The sequence below is a fragment of the Ursus arctos genome, unplaced genomic scaffold (assembly GCF_023065955.2).
Source record: "Ursus arctos isolate Adak ecotype North America unplaced genomic scaffold, UrsArc2.0 scaffold_14, whole genome shotgun sequence".
Lineage (NCBI taxonomy): Eukaryota > Metazoa > Chordata > Mammalia > Carnivora > Ursidae > Ursus > Ursus arctos.
This window is the reverse complement of record NW_026622808.1, coordinates 30373023-30389623: the sequence shown is the minus strand read 5'-3', so window position 1 is coordinate 30389623 and position 16601 is coordinate 30373023. Positions and strand designations below refer to the sequence as shown.

Below are 16601 nucleotides of genomic sequence, written 5' to 3'. Positions count from 1 at the left end.
ATGTCTGAGCTCAGATACCCTCCAGGGAGACCTCTGCTGAATCTTGTAACATTGATCATGCTCCCTGGCCCGTGAAAGCTTCGTCTCCCCTCCTCCAGGCTACATCTTTAGGACTGGTTTGGGTACCTTCCCTTACATCCTTATCCCTGTCTACCCGTGACTCTTGAGTACTATGGTTGTAGCAACGCTGGACACTGTTGTGTGTATGTGTGATTGAGAAAATGAGTAAATGTGTTGATGTTTTGGGGGACCTAGAGGTACCATGAAAGAAAAGAGGACAGAAATACGGAAAGGAGAAGGCAAGGTGGAAGCCCAGTACCAATTCATAACTGGAGTACAATTTCTTTTGTATGATCCAGGTCTACTAATGAGAAGAGAGGAAGTTGGCGGGGTGTAACTTCTGTTTAATTGAGGTTCAAAACTGGTATCCCCTATTATTAAAGTTGATTGCAAAAGGCCATTCCTTAAAGCTGATCCGTGGAGAAATTTTACATCCTTCATCTTTGAAAATGTCTTTTTGTGCTCCAAGCACTGATACTACTCTGGAAGCGTAAGATATTACTTGCGCATATTTATCGCTTGGAAGATATTTATAGAACTCTATTAGATTCTTCACTTCATGTATTCCTTCTAGCATGGCATGCCGTTAGATTACAGAGCACCTCCAACTGAGGGTACGATGAAAGCTCTCCAGTTGAACAAACGGATTTTAAAATATGGAAATATCTTTTGTCCTTGCACTGAGGTCTGAAAGACACCGCTAAGTTCAGAAAACATGTTTTTTTTTAAGATTTATTTATTTGAGAGAGAAAGACAGAGTGAGAGAGAGAGAAAAAACGAGCGAGCATGAGTGGGAGGGTCAGAGGGAGAGGAGAGAGGGAATCCCAAGCCGACTCTATCTCACAACCCTGAGATCATGACCTGAGCTGAAACCAAGAGTCAGATGCTCAACCGACTGAGCCACCCAGGCACCCCGACACTACCAGTTTAATGCACACCATAAATTCCATTATTTTCCACAAAGTACCACTAACAGATAACTGTTCACTTACCCATTTTCCACATGTTTTGTAAATTTGTCCAACTAAGCCTTTTCCTGCTCCACATGTATTTTAACCCCCACCAATTACAACACATCTTAGCGGATTCCACTTCAGATTGTACTGAATGACTGTTTTCTCGATTCCTTCGAAAATATTCTTGCCTGGAGTTATTTCATGCAGACTATTCATGTAGCAAGTAGCCAAGAAGACCTAGCAAATTTCACAGAGCAAGTCACTTTTACCTCTTTATCCATAGTTTCCAGCTAGTTCTTTCAATTACTTGCAAGAAAATGTGCCTGAACAACTATTTCTATATGAATAGGTTGCTTTTAATTTGGAATGTTGTCTGACTGGTTTTAAGGGTATGCGTATTTATTTTGTGTGTTTCCTTGCCCAATTTTTGCAAGTTTGGCATGCTGGACAAAAGGTAAGCTCTGGAGTGACTGGCACTCACGTTTGGGTCCCAGCCCTGCCACTTTCCAGCTGTGTGAGACTGGACAAATTTCCATGCCTCAGTTTCCTCCTTAGCAAAATGAGACACATTCCATCCACACCCATGGTCAAGTATTGAGCACAAATGGGCTCAGGGTTGCGAAGAGCCTAGCACAACACCTGAGACAAATTCGGCGCTTGGAAAGTGCTTGTTCACCTCCCCACTTTTCTTTCCATATCCTGTTTTATATTCAAATGTGTAAAAAAAAATACGCAAAATAATACAACGATACAAAACTCAATGTTTATTTGTCCTGCCTTTGACGGAAGTTAGTTTACACTTTGGTGGAAAGGTAAAGTCCTTCCCTGGAGGCATCTCGTGCAGATTCCTCACTGGACTGAGGCGGACTGCTATCACACCCACAGCAAAGGCAGCGGAGGGGTCTTCTGAATGTGGGGTCGAGGAACACGTGTAGGAGGGGGTTGATGCAGCAGTGGGTGGCCGCAACAATTCTCAGGATCTGAACGCTCCTGTCCAGGTGGTAGTTGTTCTTGCAGTCATGCAAGGAGAAATATTCTTTGAAAGTGGACAGGAAAAGTGCAATATTGTAGGGTCCCCACATCAGAAGGAAAACAGCCATTATGGCAAAAACAAGCTTAGAAAGGCCAGACCTCCTCTCCCCGGACCTTCGTATTCTTCTCATTCGCATGTAGCAAAAGACAAAAATGCACAGTGGAAAAAGAAGTACCAAAATGTTCATCTTTAAGGTCAGAAAATGCTTCCAGGCTCTCTCCTCCACCAGCAGAAAGTGAGGTCTGCTAAAGAAGCATCTATATGTCTGGCTTTCCATCCGAGCTTTGTAAAACATGGATTCGGGCACAATGACCAGAGTGGCGAGGACCCATGCCAGACCACTTGAGATGATGCCCCAGCGTGTCGTCCTGGTGATCAAGGGAACACTCACGGGGAAAAACACCAGGTACCTCTGTACGGTCAGGAGGACATTGAAAAATGCCTCGCTGTACAGGCCTATGGAGTACAGTACCACCAGAATTTTGCAGAAGGGGGTGTCAAGAACTCCCCCGTGTGTCGCAGTGTAGGCCCAGAATGGCAGGGCCAGCAAGAAACACAAATTCGAAATTGCCAAGTTTAGGAGATAGATATTTTCCGTGTGCTTGAGCCCTTTGTGTTTCACCAGGATAAGCATAACCAAGAGACTGCCCAGGAGACCAACCAGGAACACGGTGGTGGAGAGCTGCGGTACCACCCGAGCCTCCAGGATCTTGGTGTCGTAGCGGTCGCATCGTTCTAGCTCGCCGCTATTCAGGTCGTCCTCTATGAGGACGTCATAGTCATCCTCTGGAGCTGACGTGTAATTATCCATCCTCAGGCCGCCCTGTGGAGTCGGGAGAGATTATTGTCCTTCATACAGCTGGGTGCTCCTGGAGGAGGAAAAAAATTGGATTAGTGTCCGGGAAGCCATTCTGTCCCTTTTCTGGTGTTTCATTTTACCCAGAGTAGGTCTACAGCTCAGAAGATTGAAAATGAACATTTCTCTAACCCATCCCCACCTGCTGAGAGCGGCTACTGTCATTGGCCTCCTCATCAAGCCTTCATGTACTTGGTAACGCTCTAATACCACCGGGGTCATAAAAGGAAGCATTACACTTCTTCACAGACCTGAAATTTCCCTGGTGGAAACAAGATTTGCCTATCTGAAGATAATATTTAAGACAACACACCATCAAAGAGACCCAAACGCTGTGGTTTAGTGGCATGAAATCGGCATGGGTCCTAATTTCTACGTGTCCAAAAAGTCTGCTCACCCCGTGAGAGAGCTTCCTGTGACAGGCTGGCTGAGCTCTTCTCTCGAAGGATAGAAACAAAGGTTTGCAAAAGCGAAACCACCCCAAGCATCAACATGGACGTCACTGGTTAAACACATAGATGACTTACCACTTGACAGAGTTCCAGCGGGGAACGGCACGGCCTCCCGACCCACCATCCGAGCTGCTGTGGGAATGGCCTGGGGCAGCTGAGAGACCGGCTTTCTTCTGAGCAGCTGGTCCTGACCTTTAAGGGCAAGAAAAGCCACTGTTTACCCCTGGGGAGCTCTACAACCACAAGTCACTGGTCTCCGTCTGGGTCAGGGACTAACCCAAAGAAAGCAACTTGAAAGCTCCTCCGGACCCCTGCAGGGTTTCTCAAGCCTCTGAGAGAAACCAGGAAGTTGTTTTCTTTTCCCCGGTTCCCCTGGACCCCGCCTTTGGTTTCCCCCTGGCCTTTAGACAGGCGTCCTCCTGGCTGCCCCAGATAAGGGAACTGAGTTGCCACTGCTCCCCAGTGATACGAGGTGGGGTGACAGCAGGGCACTTCTGAGCAGGTCACAGGCAGTGGTGGAGGGGAAAGTGTCCTGTGGTTGCTCTGTGTGCAGACCCCAGGGCCTGGCGCTCCCTTGCATATCTGCAGAAGCCCACTCCCTGCATCCGTAGGGCATCTAGAAGGCTCGGGGAGAGCCCCAGTGAGCGGCGTGAGCTCTGGCTCTCGCTGTCCCTGTTGAGAGACACTGAGCTGTGACTGGGGGGAGGGGAGGACATCCCAAGAGAGGATCTGGAGACAAAGGAAGCCGCAGAGTGGTGTCACTTGGGAAGGGGGCTGGTGCAGAGATGCTTAGGACCAGAAAACATAGTGAGCAAAGCCAGGAGTTAAGCAAGCCGTGAGGCGCTGACCCTGCTCCCAGAAGATCCCAGAAAATTCCACGGAGGTTTGAGGGGGGCATCAAGTCTGGGCTACAGAGCCTGAGGGGGAACCTACCAGCCGGGGACTGCGGTGGGGAGCGGGGAGGTCTGAGGCTGGAGAGAAAGGAAGCTGGAGGAGTCCAGATTTCAGAGCTGGGGGAGGAAGCAGTGGGTGGTCAGGGGCAGGACGGGGCAGGGGGTGGCTTGGAAGAAGGAAGAAGGGAGAAGAGGAACACCGAACAGCTGTAAGTCCATATGAACTCCTCCCGGATCCGCTCTCTGGACCTGTGACTGACCTAATTTGGGGCCATCCCCCTACGCAGTGGTTCAGCACTCACGGGGTTGGTTAAAGGACATCCTGTTCATGAAGGCCAGAGGTATGTCTGAGGTAGCGCTCAGCTCGGAGTGGGGACCTGTGAAGATGGAAATAGAAACACACTATTAAAAGAAAGGCAAAAACAAACATAAAATGGGCCAGACAAATATGTGGTTGAGTGTTAAATTTAACTCAAAGATGACGTTGGTCCTTCACACGGAGGGGTTGGTGTCATTGGGAACCTGGGCGATGTGAGCTTCCTGGCAAGGACTTGCCCGCCTCCCGCCCCTGCACGGGATCCTGTGAGTGAGCGGGGGGTCGCTGCCCACGGGAGGCGGCACAGCCCTGGGACCCTCCGTGGCCGGCCTGCCTGGGCTCTACCCACCTCGACTGGGCTCTTTGGAGCCACGCCAGCCCCACCTCTCCTCCCCAGGACCTTGAGTAAGTGATGGTGACTCAGTAAGTCTCCTGCCTTATTGCCAGATGCTCCCTGGTCCGCGCTAGGCAAGGGAGTGAGAGTCAAGTCAGCTCGGAGACGTGGAGAGCCCCATGGACGTACACACGTACACTACACGGTTAAACGGAGGCAAACAGCAGCAGGCAGGACCTCACGTATGTCACAGAATGGTGTGAAATTTGAAGTTTCCCAGGAGAAACACTGGAAATTCGGGACCACCCCTAACTTCCTGATATTAATGGCCTTCACTTTCAGTATTATTTTATTTTGGCTGCATTCCCAACATTCTGCTTATCCAGCCTCAGGCCATGGGGTTCTTCCCCCTTTTATTTTACATTGAGATATAATTGACATACACCACTGTGTAAGTTTAGGGCATACAGCGTATTGATTTGATCCGTTTATACTGCAGCAGGATTACCGTCGGGAGGTTGGCTAACGCCTCTGTCCCGTCACGTAACTATCGTTTCTTCTAGTGGTGGGAACAATTAAGATGCATCCTGCCAGCAAGTTTGATGTTTACAGTACAGTTTTGTTGCCTATAATTGCTATACTGTGTATTAGCGCTCCAAGGCCTTGGGTTTCTAGAAACTTCTAAATGGTAGGAAGGAAGGGTTTGGAGGTCTGAAGTGGAGGCAGGAGGAAAGTTTTATGACCATTCTACTCTCTGGAACCATACTAGGGTCTTCACGGTTTGTGAAACCTTACTGCGTCCTGTGGTTTCTGCGCCTGGCTTACAAACCTTACCTTCGAGGGTCTGAGCTCTTTCTGATCCTATAAGTCAACCCCAATTTCAGTCCAAGAAACTTAGAAGCTGTAACTCTTACTCTCCCGTATACAGAGATCATTCATTCATTCGGTTCATCTATTCAGCTATTCGCCTCTATTTACAGAGGGCCTAGCAGGTGCCTGGCACTGTTCTGGGTGAATAACATAGGCAGACATCCTGAACATCATGGAGCTTATGTTCTACAGACAAAAGCAGAATAAGTACGTAAGCTGTAGCACAGTCAGACGGGTGTTCTGTAGAGAAAAGCAAAGGAGGAAGGAGGGTAGGAAGGGCCGGGATGGTTTGGGGGTTCACACTTTTCGTGAGATGGTCAGAGGAGGCTTGGAGACAGGTGTGCACAGGAATAGCACATGATTAGGCCCAATAATTAATGCTCACGATCTCATTTTTTTTTTCTTGTTTTACTAAGTTCTTATTCCACGGAGGCTGGAAAGCACACGGTCCAGTGGGCTGTAGTCACACCATCTCCAGCAAGGTCTGAAGCTCAGCCTGGGGAGGGAAGTCACTGTCCAAATGTATTCCTTCTGGGGGCTCTGCCTTAGCCTAGAGACGGCTCCCTACCTCTGCTGGCCCTGTAATTAGGCCCCTGTTACTAATTAGTAATTCTTCATAGTAAATGTTCTTTGTTCAGACTACTGGTGTGATTCTGTCTCTTGACTGGATGCCGATGGATAGATATCCAACACTGAATTCAGTTCAGTGAAGAGTTTCGAGCAGCTCTGGATGATGAATTGCTAACATGCTGAATTTCTCAGGGATCTAACTTGATATTGAGAAATGGGTATTCAAAATTTTAAAAGTACAATAATTTAATCTATCCCTTAAAATGGCTTCTTCAAATATCAGTGCCCTCAGGTTATCTATCAATCCGTCAATCTAATTTTTATTTGAAGATATTACATGACAGAAAAATTGGAAAGTACAGAAAAAAATCATCTCTAATATGATAGTCACAAATAACAGCTATTATAATTTTAGATAGCACTGCTTCTTAACGGAAAATGTGCAAAAACTGCTTTCAGATGACTGCTTTCTGCCGGATTAGTTACTTGGCATTTAGTAGATTAAAAGGGCAAATTTTACAATTTTCAGGATTCTGAGGCTGTCTGTCCTGCCCCCACATTTTCTCCTACCAGCTGCCTAATGACTAACACCCCACCTCAGGGCTTGGTCCTCCCAGTAGTTGGCCTTCCTGGGAGGGCAGCAAAGGGGGGACTGATCCTTGCAAAATGTGATTGTATTGGTAATCAGCCCTGAAACACAGCTTTTCTATGTACCTACTGAAAGAAAAATTGTTAAGTATATCTAAAAAAGCGTCTCTCCGTGCACGTTCCGTTTATTCTGCAGTGTGCTAAAAAAGTGTAAAAGAGAAGTTGGGGTGGGGGTGACTTTGCCCATGTAAGTTTGAAAAACTAAAAAATTTAAGCCAGTTTCTTTACTGCAGGACTTCTCAGAACTCTTACTATGCTAATAAGCATGGTGATCCTCCATGAGGAAGAGAGGGTCTGCAGTGTTTCCCAAAGTTGTTTGATCATGGAACCCCCTTTTTAAGTCTCAAACAGATATTTATGGGCCAAGGGCTCTGCAGAACATAATTTGAGAAGCGTTGCCTTCAACATACGTGTGTTACCGTGTCTTGGTGTGAAAATGGGGATGGACCTCCACATCTCTGAAGGGAGCATAGTGACCGAGGGTCCCAGCTGCCACACCCTGAAACACATTCTCGCATTCGTGCCAAGGCCATGCCTACCAGGGACTGCTTCAGCCAGTGAGCCTCTTAGGAACACCGGGACAGGCCCAGTTCGGGGAGGTGGGCTTCTTTGATGGCGATTTTGGCTAGTGCTTTCCCCCAGCCTCACTCCCTCTTTCTCTCCTTCGTTTGGGGTCAATTCCGCTTTGTGTTCTGGTAGCTTTCCCAGCTTCTCCCAGCTCCCTTGCAATCTCTCAGAGACATTTCCTCTAATACACTTCCTCTACGCCACATCCCATCTTGAAGGAGCTGAGCCAACACAACCTTGGAAGGGAGGCATCTGTTTCTAGAGTCTTGAGCCCTTTGCTTGCTGGAGAATGATACACTTTGTAGCACTCCATCCCTCTCTGACTGTCTTGCCCACCATCTACCTGTGGCCTGCCCAGGTGGAACTTTCCGGAACACAGGAGACCAGGTACTGCCATCACGCCCCCATCCCACTCAACTCCTCAGGTCATGTACCTTGTCTTGGTTCTCATCACCATTCTCCTTTGTGGTTGCTCTGCCCTAGGCTCACTTCTCAGTGTTTCCTCTCTCCCCATGCTCTTCCTCTGTGCCCTCTGAAATCTGAACTCCAGGACGGATGCTCCTCCTGACGTCCTTCACACATTCCAGAACATTCCTAGCATCTCTTGAACCTTGAGGATATTCCTTCCCTCTCACACCTACCTCAGACTTGGGGGTCAGGAGGTGACATCCCGGGCCCCAGTGCCACTTGCTGACCATTGCTCCCAGGTATGTAGGAGACCCCTTGGGTCCCCAGCTCTCTGACCGTACGTACCACTCTCTGCTCCACCACTGGCCTAATGGTCCCCTTCTTTTATTTTAGCCTGTGTGCCATGGATAACAGGCTTCTGTTCACCTCAGTTTCCTCCATGTCCCTGGGGACTTACCTGCCCAAGTTGATCCCCATCCAGCACCCCAGTCATAACTCTCATGGACTCATTAATTCAATTTCAGTCAGGTCTGTTAACACTGATCCACCACTGAACCCGTACAATGAAATCGCTCACTTTCCTGATGACTCACCTGTGACCCCCTCTTCCTCTGATCACTTCCCAGCATTGGTTGTTGTCTTTCCTCCAGTCCTCCACCTCTCCCTGTGAGCTCCTTGGGTGGTCACATCCTTCCCATCTCGCTGAGACCCAGGTCTATCACTTAGCCACTCTCTGGTCAATATCCTGCTCTCCCTTGAAGCCCCAGCCTTAGATCGACCTGTCTACCTGCTCCTCCCTTCCAATTTTTCTCTGAATATGTGTTTCTGAGGAGAGCTGGTTAAAACCACTTAGCCACAAAGAGAAGACCCATCACTAATTTGTGGTCTCCAGGCTCAGCTAGCTTCCAGAGATTTTTCTTGTTTCCCCAATCACTCTTCTGAGTGGCCCAAATCGTCACCTTCTCCTGTTTTCCATCAGCTATTCCAAGACCCTTAACACTTTTCTAGTGCCTTCAAACTCCCACCGCCACCACCCACACTTCCGCTCAGGAGGTGACCTCATCTCCTGCTTTTCTCAGCATTCTCTCCACTCCCTGGCCCCCGGCTTTAAATGTCATCGTGGCATCTGCATTCCCTCCTCCTCCTCCACGGATAGAGCTGCTCCTTGGAGAGCAAAGGCTCATTTCTCCTTCTCCCCTCAGGACCACATTCTGTCTGACCACCAGCAACTGTTTCCGAGGGTCAGTTCCAACCACGACTGCATTCTTGGCAATATTGAAATGCTCTGGTCTCTCCTCTAAATAAAGACCACAAACCCATCCTGAACCCCACACGTTGCTCTAACTACATACTTTCCCTCTTCCCAGGCAGCCTCCACTCGTTGTCCAAACACACCACTCTTCCTACTTTGTCCTTGTTCATTCTCTACTCAGTCCCCACCAGCCTGGCATCAGTCCTCATCATTCCGCTGAGATTGGCCTCCCCAGGGTCACCAACACCCTTCTGTGCTGAAATGTCATCAATTGCTCTGTGAAGAGTCCGTGAGCAGGAAGCGTCCAACATGCCCCTATTCCCAATCAAGCCGACCACACATCAACACCACCACCTCTGGGGCTTTCCAAGCTGAAGCTGTGCTTAAGGGTTTTGAAATTCTTATGAAATCTAAAAAACATGAGTATGTGCTCTCCAGGAAAGATGGCAGAGGGAAGTAGGATCCATGACCTTGCCCTCCTCTGGTACCTTATAAAATGGCTTCAATAACAGTTCTAAAAATTTGTCAGTAGCAACCGAACACGAACTAGGGTACAGTCTTGTTCCCAAACCTTGAAATGTGGTGCATTACAGCGATGTCTGAGTCTAATCCTATTACAGACACAGAAAGAGGGAAAAATCAGTAAATCCTGAGAATTATCCTAATACTCGCCTGTTAGGAGACAAGTGGGTGGAAGGGAAGTATGTACCCCTAGGAAAGGAAAGGAGAAATGACTAGTGAGTAAAGGCCCTCCTATTCCAGAAGGGTTTCTTGGACTTCTCATATTCTGAGACAATGTGCTGAGTGAGGGCAGTAGGACAAACGCGACAAAAGTCAAATATACCCTTGTACACCCTGAGTAACTTCTGGTAGTAATATTGTTAGTTGCTTTTTTGTTTGCATGTTTGTTTTTAGGATTTTGATTCGTTGTAGAAATAGTTTTTTGTTTGTTTGTTTGTCTTTTTAAAGACCTTATTTATTTATTAGACAGAGAGCATGAGCAGCGCAAGGGGCAGAGGGAGAAGGAGAGGGAGAAGCAGACTCCCCGTGGAGCAGGGAGCCAGACATGGGGCTCGACCCCAGGACCCTGGGATCATGACCTGAGCCATAGGCAGACACTTAGCCATCTGAGCCACCCAGGCGCCCCCCCCCCAAATACTTTGAATCAACTAATGATTTAAACAAGTCTTTCAGGGTTCTAGTTCTATGGTTTGGGAGGCCTGCCCACCGTCACCCTTGGTGATGCGTTTCCTCGTGTGTTTTGTGGCGTCCTTGTGACTTCACATTTACTGGGACTTACTGGTCCTGCAGCCCCTTTTTGTGGCCCGAGGTGGGAGCCCTCCCTTCCGGAGGAGTTTTGCACTTGTTTCCACCAAGACCATGAGGGGCATCCGTGGCCTGAGCTGAATTTTAGTTTCGGGGTCTCCCGTTTTGAGGGTAGTATAAAATCGAACTTGCTATTTGCACGAGTCTCAGGTTTTGGAGTCTCGGATTTTGCACCTACCACTTGGAGTCGAGGCAAAGCCAGATAAGCTTCCATATTGTTCCCACCTGTGGGTGTGTTTCTTCCCCAGGGGCTAGCTTTCTGGGGGGACCTCGGGGCACCAGCTCCCTGTCACACATGGCCGGAGGCCTGGCCGTCTGCTCCGTGTTGGTGTTACGCTCAACAGTCTTTTAGGGTGGGTGCCTTTTGATTCGTTTACATCAGCCAGGGGTCAAAATAATAAATAATTGAGTGAATATTCAGGGCATAGTTGTTGGAAAATGTTATTCATTGCATAGGCGTTTAGTGTCTGCTGTCTGGTAAACCCCCCGTTTGCCCTTCTGTATCCATTCTCCATCCCTTCCAGCCTGCTTTGTGTCCAGGGAGGCTCATCTTAACAGCAGAGCCTCTGCCCTCTGAAGCAATGGGGGCTTTGGGCAGGAGGCTAGAGACTGAGGTCAAGGGGCTTAGCGCCCTGGCTCCTTCCTGGTGGGGCTGGTGTGTCCTAACCTTGACTGTGGCAGCTCCCCCTCCTTTACCCCTTCTTCCGAGCAGGGGGAATGGCAGCCTGTCCTCTCCTGTACCAAGCACTGCATGACGCCCTGGGGTTTCCCTACACCCTGTCTAAATCTCGGGAGGAATCCTCTTACCAGCCTTCCTCAGTTGCCTTACTTGAATGTGCCATTTGGTTTCTGCCAAGACTCTGCAGGACACATGTCCCGGGTTCCAGGAACTTTGCCAGGCCCCGGGAGAAAACAGTGAGCAAATAGACCTGGGCTCTGCCCTCATGGCGTTGACGTTCTAAAGGGAACCAGGCAGGTACATAACTGATTGTAATCCGGGGAATCTGGTACTGTGCTGGGGGAAGCCCACGGGAGCTAGGGGAGCCGTGCGTGGGCAAGGACACCTGGCTCCATCCAGAGGGATCAGGGATGGTGTCCCATGGGAGGGGTCGTCTAAGCAAAAAGCCCGAGTGGGAGTTAGCCAGGTGAGGGGGGGCACGACCTCTTCTCTCCTCCCTTCTCCTCCTAACGTCTTCTTTAGGTCCTTGAGGAGCCATCCACCTGTATCTCAGAGATGGAGCAAGACAAGGGAAACAGAACTCAGGGGGAGACATTTTATTACTTATCGGCATGTGAGTTTCTGTGGAAGAGGAAGTTGAAACCAGGAACCAGACAATTTTTGATCTAATTCCTGGGAGTCCAGAGCTCAGGGGGACAGCTGCAGGCAGAGGCCTGGCTGGGGAAGGCTTCCGGGAGGCACCCCCGACAGCGAGTGGGTGAGGCAGGACTGGACAGAGGAAGAAGCAGACCCCAGTTGAGGAGACCGCCAAAGCCCCCTGCTGACCCCTCGAGGAGCTCTGGGCCTGCGATGGCCATTCGCACTGTTCCGCATGGAGGGAAGGGGGCCGGGCCCTCGCAACCCCCTTCGGCCAGACACGGGCCTCGGTCATGCCCTGGGAGGGGGCAGAGCCCTGGGAAGGCAGGTTCCAGTGGCTGAGGTGGTCCCTGTCCCCAGCAGCTGAGAGGATGGGTGCACTGGCCCTGCAGAGGACATCTGGACAGACCCCATAGCACCCATGGCCTGTGCTGGGTTTCCTACAGATTTCCTGCATAACAAGAAATGGCAACCAAAATTTCTAGAACCCCCATGTCATAAGACTAGGAGCCCCATTGTGGGTACTCATGCACACCGGATGAGTCAACATGCACAACAAGGGGCAAACCACTCGCTCACTCCACGTGACCGCTCTGCTGGTTACTCACCCGTTGGCGTCAGAGGGTGAAGAACAGAGTCGAAGAGGAACTGGACCCCCCTCGGGCCCCATCCTCCAGCTTTTTCTCTTTTTTCTTTCCTCTTTCTTCTTCCCCACCTAAGTGGCCACACTCCTGTTTCCATGGGGTCGGGTGGGTTGGACAGTCCCCGGTCTGATAGTAACCATATTTAAAATAGAGTGAAAGAGCAATAAACCAAGTCGTAGTCTCATCTTAACAACATTCCGTCATGACAGGCAGGGTTTGCCCTGGGGGCCGTGGTGGCCCTTCCTAGGGCCTCGGCCCCTGTGAGCCCAGCTGTTGGACACTGAAGGCTCGGCTTCCTCCCTCCCCAGGGCCCCACCAGGGACAGTCCCTGAGCTCCCCAGAGGCTCTGCAGCCATTCCCTTGCAGGCCCTGGGGCTCCCATCTCTGCCCCCACGTCCCCTGCCTGTCCCAAAGGACTCAGCTGCCCCCTCGGGAAAGGGTGACTGGAAAGGGCCCCTAACCAGCTAACCAGGACCTTCAAACCCCAGAGGCTGGTCCTGTCCCCCCTCCAGAGAGTCCAGAACTTGGGTACAAAAGTCGTGCTTTTCCAGGGGGAGGGAGGAAGTACGATTCTGTGTCCTTGGCCGTGAGTCGGTGCGGGAAGCGACAGGAGAGGGCCGTGAAGTTATCTTGCTTTTCTGATTGCATCACGGGGTCATTGGATGTTTTTTCCGCTCTTACCTTGCTTCATATCTCTGCAGCATTGGACATTGCTGACACTTCCTCTTTCTCCCAGAGGTCTCTTCTCTGCACTGGCTCTGCCTTTCCTGGCACACCTTCTCCTTCTCCTTGGGGCTCCTTTGCTGCCTGTGCACCTCCGGGTTCTGTCTGGAGCCATCTGTCCAGCCCATGGTGTCCACTGCTTGTGACTGTGGATCTCTACGTAGGTGCTCTGCTGGGTTCAAGGCAACTTCTGACACTGCCACCTGGAGGGCCCCCAGGATTTCTAACTCAACCTGTCCTGAAACCTGCACCTGAAGCCAGTGCCTCCCATCCCCCTAGGCTGGCGCCCAAGTCTTGCCCTCCCTGCTTCCCTCACTCCTTCAGCCCAAGTCCTGATGAGTCCTTGTCCTTGGTAGGTAGCTTCCAGATCCCTCACTTGTCTCTGCTTAGAGCTTTTTACCTTGGCAGAGGCCTCTGCTGTGTCCCAGAAGGAATACAGCCCAACCCTCGCCTGGCGGCTCTGACTCTGTCCCTGCCTTCCTCCAGAACCTTGCCTGCCAATGAGCCATCCAGAGTATGCCTTTACTCCCTGGCTTCAGCCCTCCCCCCGCCCCGCTGCTGGCCTGCACTCCGCAGTGCTCTGCAATTTGCTCTCCACCTACCAGCTTGCAATCCTGTCTCTTCCCACTTTATTCTCTCCTCTGCTCTCACAAAACCACTTAGAGTTCCCTGAAGTTGCCTCCCTGTTTTCTCACACACCGTTTCCACTGAAATTCCTCCCATGCGTATACACTGGTCCTTGCACTTTCTCCTCGTAGGACCGCCACCTCCCACTCCAAACTGGATCACTCAGGAAGATGCCCGGCGTGGCTATGTTCTAAGGGCACCTTGTCAGTGGGGACTGGGGTCAGAGGGCATGGCATTCTGGCCCCTGGTAGGACTCGCCGTGAGCGTGTCCTGCATCGACAGGTGTGGGAGTGGAGGAGTGGCATGAATGAGGATGAAGATATCGTGCCTGTGGACAGCCAGTCTCCTGAGGCCGTGCCAGGGATCTGGAATGTTCTACAAGGAAGCTGCAGAAATCTGGGAGGGGCCAGGACCAGCCCCCTACAGCCCTCAGACTTTTCCTTTATATTTTATTTTATTTTATTTTATTTTATTTTATTTTATTTTATTTTATTTTATTTTATTTTATTTCATTTTATGTTTTTGAGACTGGGGCAGGGCGGGGGAGAGAAAACAAGTGGGGAGGGGCAGAGGAAGAGAAAATCCCAGGCAGACTCCACACTCAGTACGGGGAGCCTGATGTAGGGCTTGATCTCACGCCCTGAGATCAAGACCTAAGCCGAAACCAAGAGTCGATGCTTAACCGACTGAACCATCCAAGCGCCCCCAGACTCCTCTTGATGAGGCTTCAAGCAAGGCGGAAACACCAGGGAGGGCTTCTAACCGTGGCAACCGTCCACATTTGGATCGGATAAGCTTTTGTTGCGGGGGATTGTTCCGTGTGTTGTGGGATGTGGAAGAGCGTTGCTGGCCTCTTCCCAGGTTGCGACAACCCAAATCTGGCCAGACCTTGCTGGACGGCCACTGGAGGAGAAGCATGCTCTGGTGGATACCCGCTACACCCCCAGAACCAACTGTGGGAGTTGGGGGACCGGGAGGAACGAGCCCTGTGCCTTCTGAATTTGACTCCTGAGTCCCGGGATGGGACCCAACATGCCAGGAAGGGGGAAGTGGGAGTCTGGGCTCTACGACAAGTGCAGCTCAGAGTGAGGGAGTGTTTGTTTGGCTAGAGACTAGCTTCCTTTGTGCTTCTGAGTATGGGCCTGATGGAAACGTGAGGCATCAGATGGCTTCTCCCGCTTCCCGGGCTCCGGCAGAAGCTCTGGGCTGGGGGGCCGGCGTGGGCACAGGGGGCGCCCCTCACTCTCACGGGGACCCTGGCTCCTGTTGCTCCTTGAAGATAAGACTTGGGCCATGTCGGGCTCTAACACCAGCACACCAGCTTCTCGATCTACATTAGGTAAATCGCTAAATGCTTTCACATGCGAGTCCCGGATTCGTGACGCTTTCCACCGTGATCTGTTACCTCTGTGCTGGGTGAAGGAGGGAGTGGAGTTCTTGGTCGAGGAGGAATACCACGAGAGGGGGACGGTGGGCAGGACTTCGAGAGGGGCCAAAGGGTTCATCTTCCAAAAGCAGTATTCTTTTGTAATTATCATCAGGCCCCTTGAGAAAGCAATTTCCCAGAGGACAGACAAACACCGAGTAGAAGAAAGGGCTGGTGTCTTGGCTCGGGCTCCTGTATCAAATTGCCACAGACTGTTGGGTGGGTGGGTGGGGGTGCTTAAAGAATAGGCGTGTGCTTCTCAGACTTCTGGACGCTGGAAGTCCAAGACTGAGTGGCCAGCAGACGTGGCAAATGGTGGGAGCCCACTTCCTGGTTGGCAGATGGCCATGTGCCCATTTTGTCTTCACAGGGGAAGGGCAGAGAGAAGGAGCGAGCTCTCGTGTGTCTCCTTACAAGGGCACCGGTCCCATTCGTGAGGCTCCACACTCATGATCTCATCACCTCCCAAAGCCCCCCGCCCCCCCAGCTCCTAACACCATCACATGGTGGTGGGGGGTTAGGATTTCAACATACAAATTTTGGGGGAGGCCAACACACATTCAAGCTACAACAGTGGGTGAATAATCAGTGTGTGAAAACCCATTAGCTCATCTGGAAAAAGAAAGGGGCAGCTGAAAAGGATGAGGTGGAGAACTATTTCTTGCGGAGTGTGGGAGAAGTGGGGGGGTTATGTCTGTACTAGTGGGGGTTCAGCTCGGCTAGCCATGATGGGGAGAGCTGGAACGTCCTTGGGGTTGACCACAGGACCGAAGGAATTGCTGGATGTCTTCCCTCAGGAAAGACGGGACCCCAGGCTGCTCTGCCTTGGGACATCACCCCAGGCGGTCCGAAAGTCTCCCTCCAGGGCACTGCTGGCCACTGTGGGGTGCATTCGTGGTCATCACTTTTGGGAGCAAGAATCGGATTGGCTTGCTTTGAGCAGCACACCCTGGCACTTTGTGGTAGGCGGGCAGCCTCTCGAATTCGTGACCACTGCAACGGCCCTTGAGAGATCACCAAAGGCCGGTGGGGGACGCTAGTGGCTCTGACAGTCCCTGACCCACCCATCCGTGTTCCCATCACGGAAGCAGGGGCAGTGCGCCCCATGTGGAGCAACGGAAGGACTCGCCCCATGCATGAAGGGGCCGCCCCAAGGAAGGAAACACATTAAATGACACCCAGGGATCTAGTCCTTTAACTGGAAACACAGAAATAGGGCCAAACACTGGCAGGGGGAGGGGAGGGGAGGGAGCCTAAAATAGTACAAAAATGGCATTTTAAGTTAGTAGGAAATTATTTAATAAATGGTCTCAGGATGGTCATCT

At 50.9% G+C, this 16601-nt stretch overlaps 1 protein-coding gene across 4 annotated transcripts; it reads right to left on the bottom strand.

The window, feature by feature from the left end:
• Nucleotides 1–1758: 1758 nt before the first annotated feature.
• On the bottom strand, nucleotides 1759–13079 carry CCRL2 (C-C motif chemokine receptor like 2). 4 transcript variants are annotated; one of them, XM_026500669.4, is made up of 4 exons: nucleotides 12465–13079; nucleotides 4553–4627; nucleotides 3433–3549; nucleotides 1759–2918 (listed from the first exon to the last, which is right to left on the bottom strand). In XM_026500669.4, the coding sequence occupies exons 1-4, from the start codon at nucleotides 12595–12597 to the stop codon at nucleotides 2863–2865; spliced, it is 381 nt and encodes a 126-aa protein (XP_026356454.2). In that variant the 5' UTR covers nucleotides 12598–13079; the 3' UTR covers nucleotides 1759–2862. The 4 variants fall into 4 exon arrangements, with proteins under 4 accessions (XP_026356454.2, XP_057168103.1, XP_026356453.1 ...); XM_057312120.1 differs by lacking the exon at nucleotides 12465–13079 and having other exon boundaries at nucleotides 4553–4646; XM_026500668.4 differs by lacking the exons at nucleotides 4553–4627; nucleotides 12465–13079 and having other exon boundaries at nucleotides 3433–3690.
• Between the last annotated feature and the right edge of the window lie 3522 nt (nucleotides 13080–16601).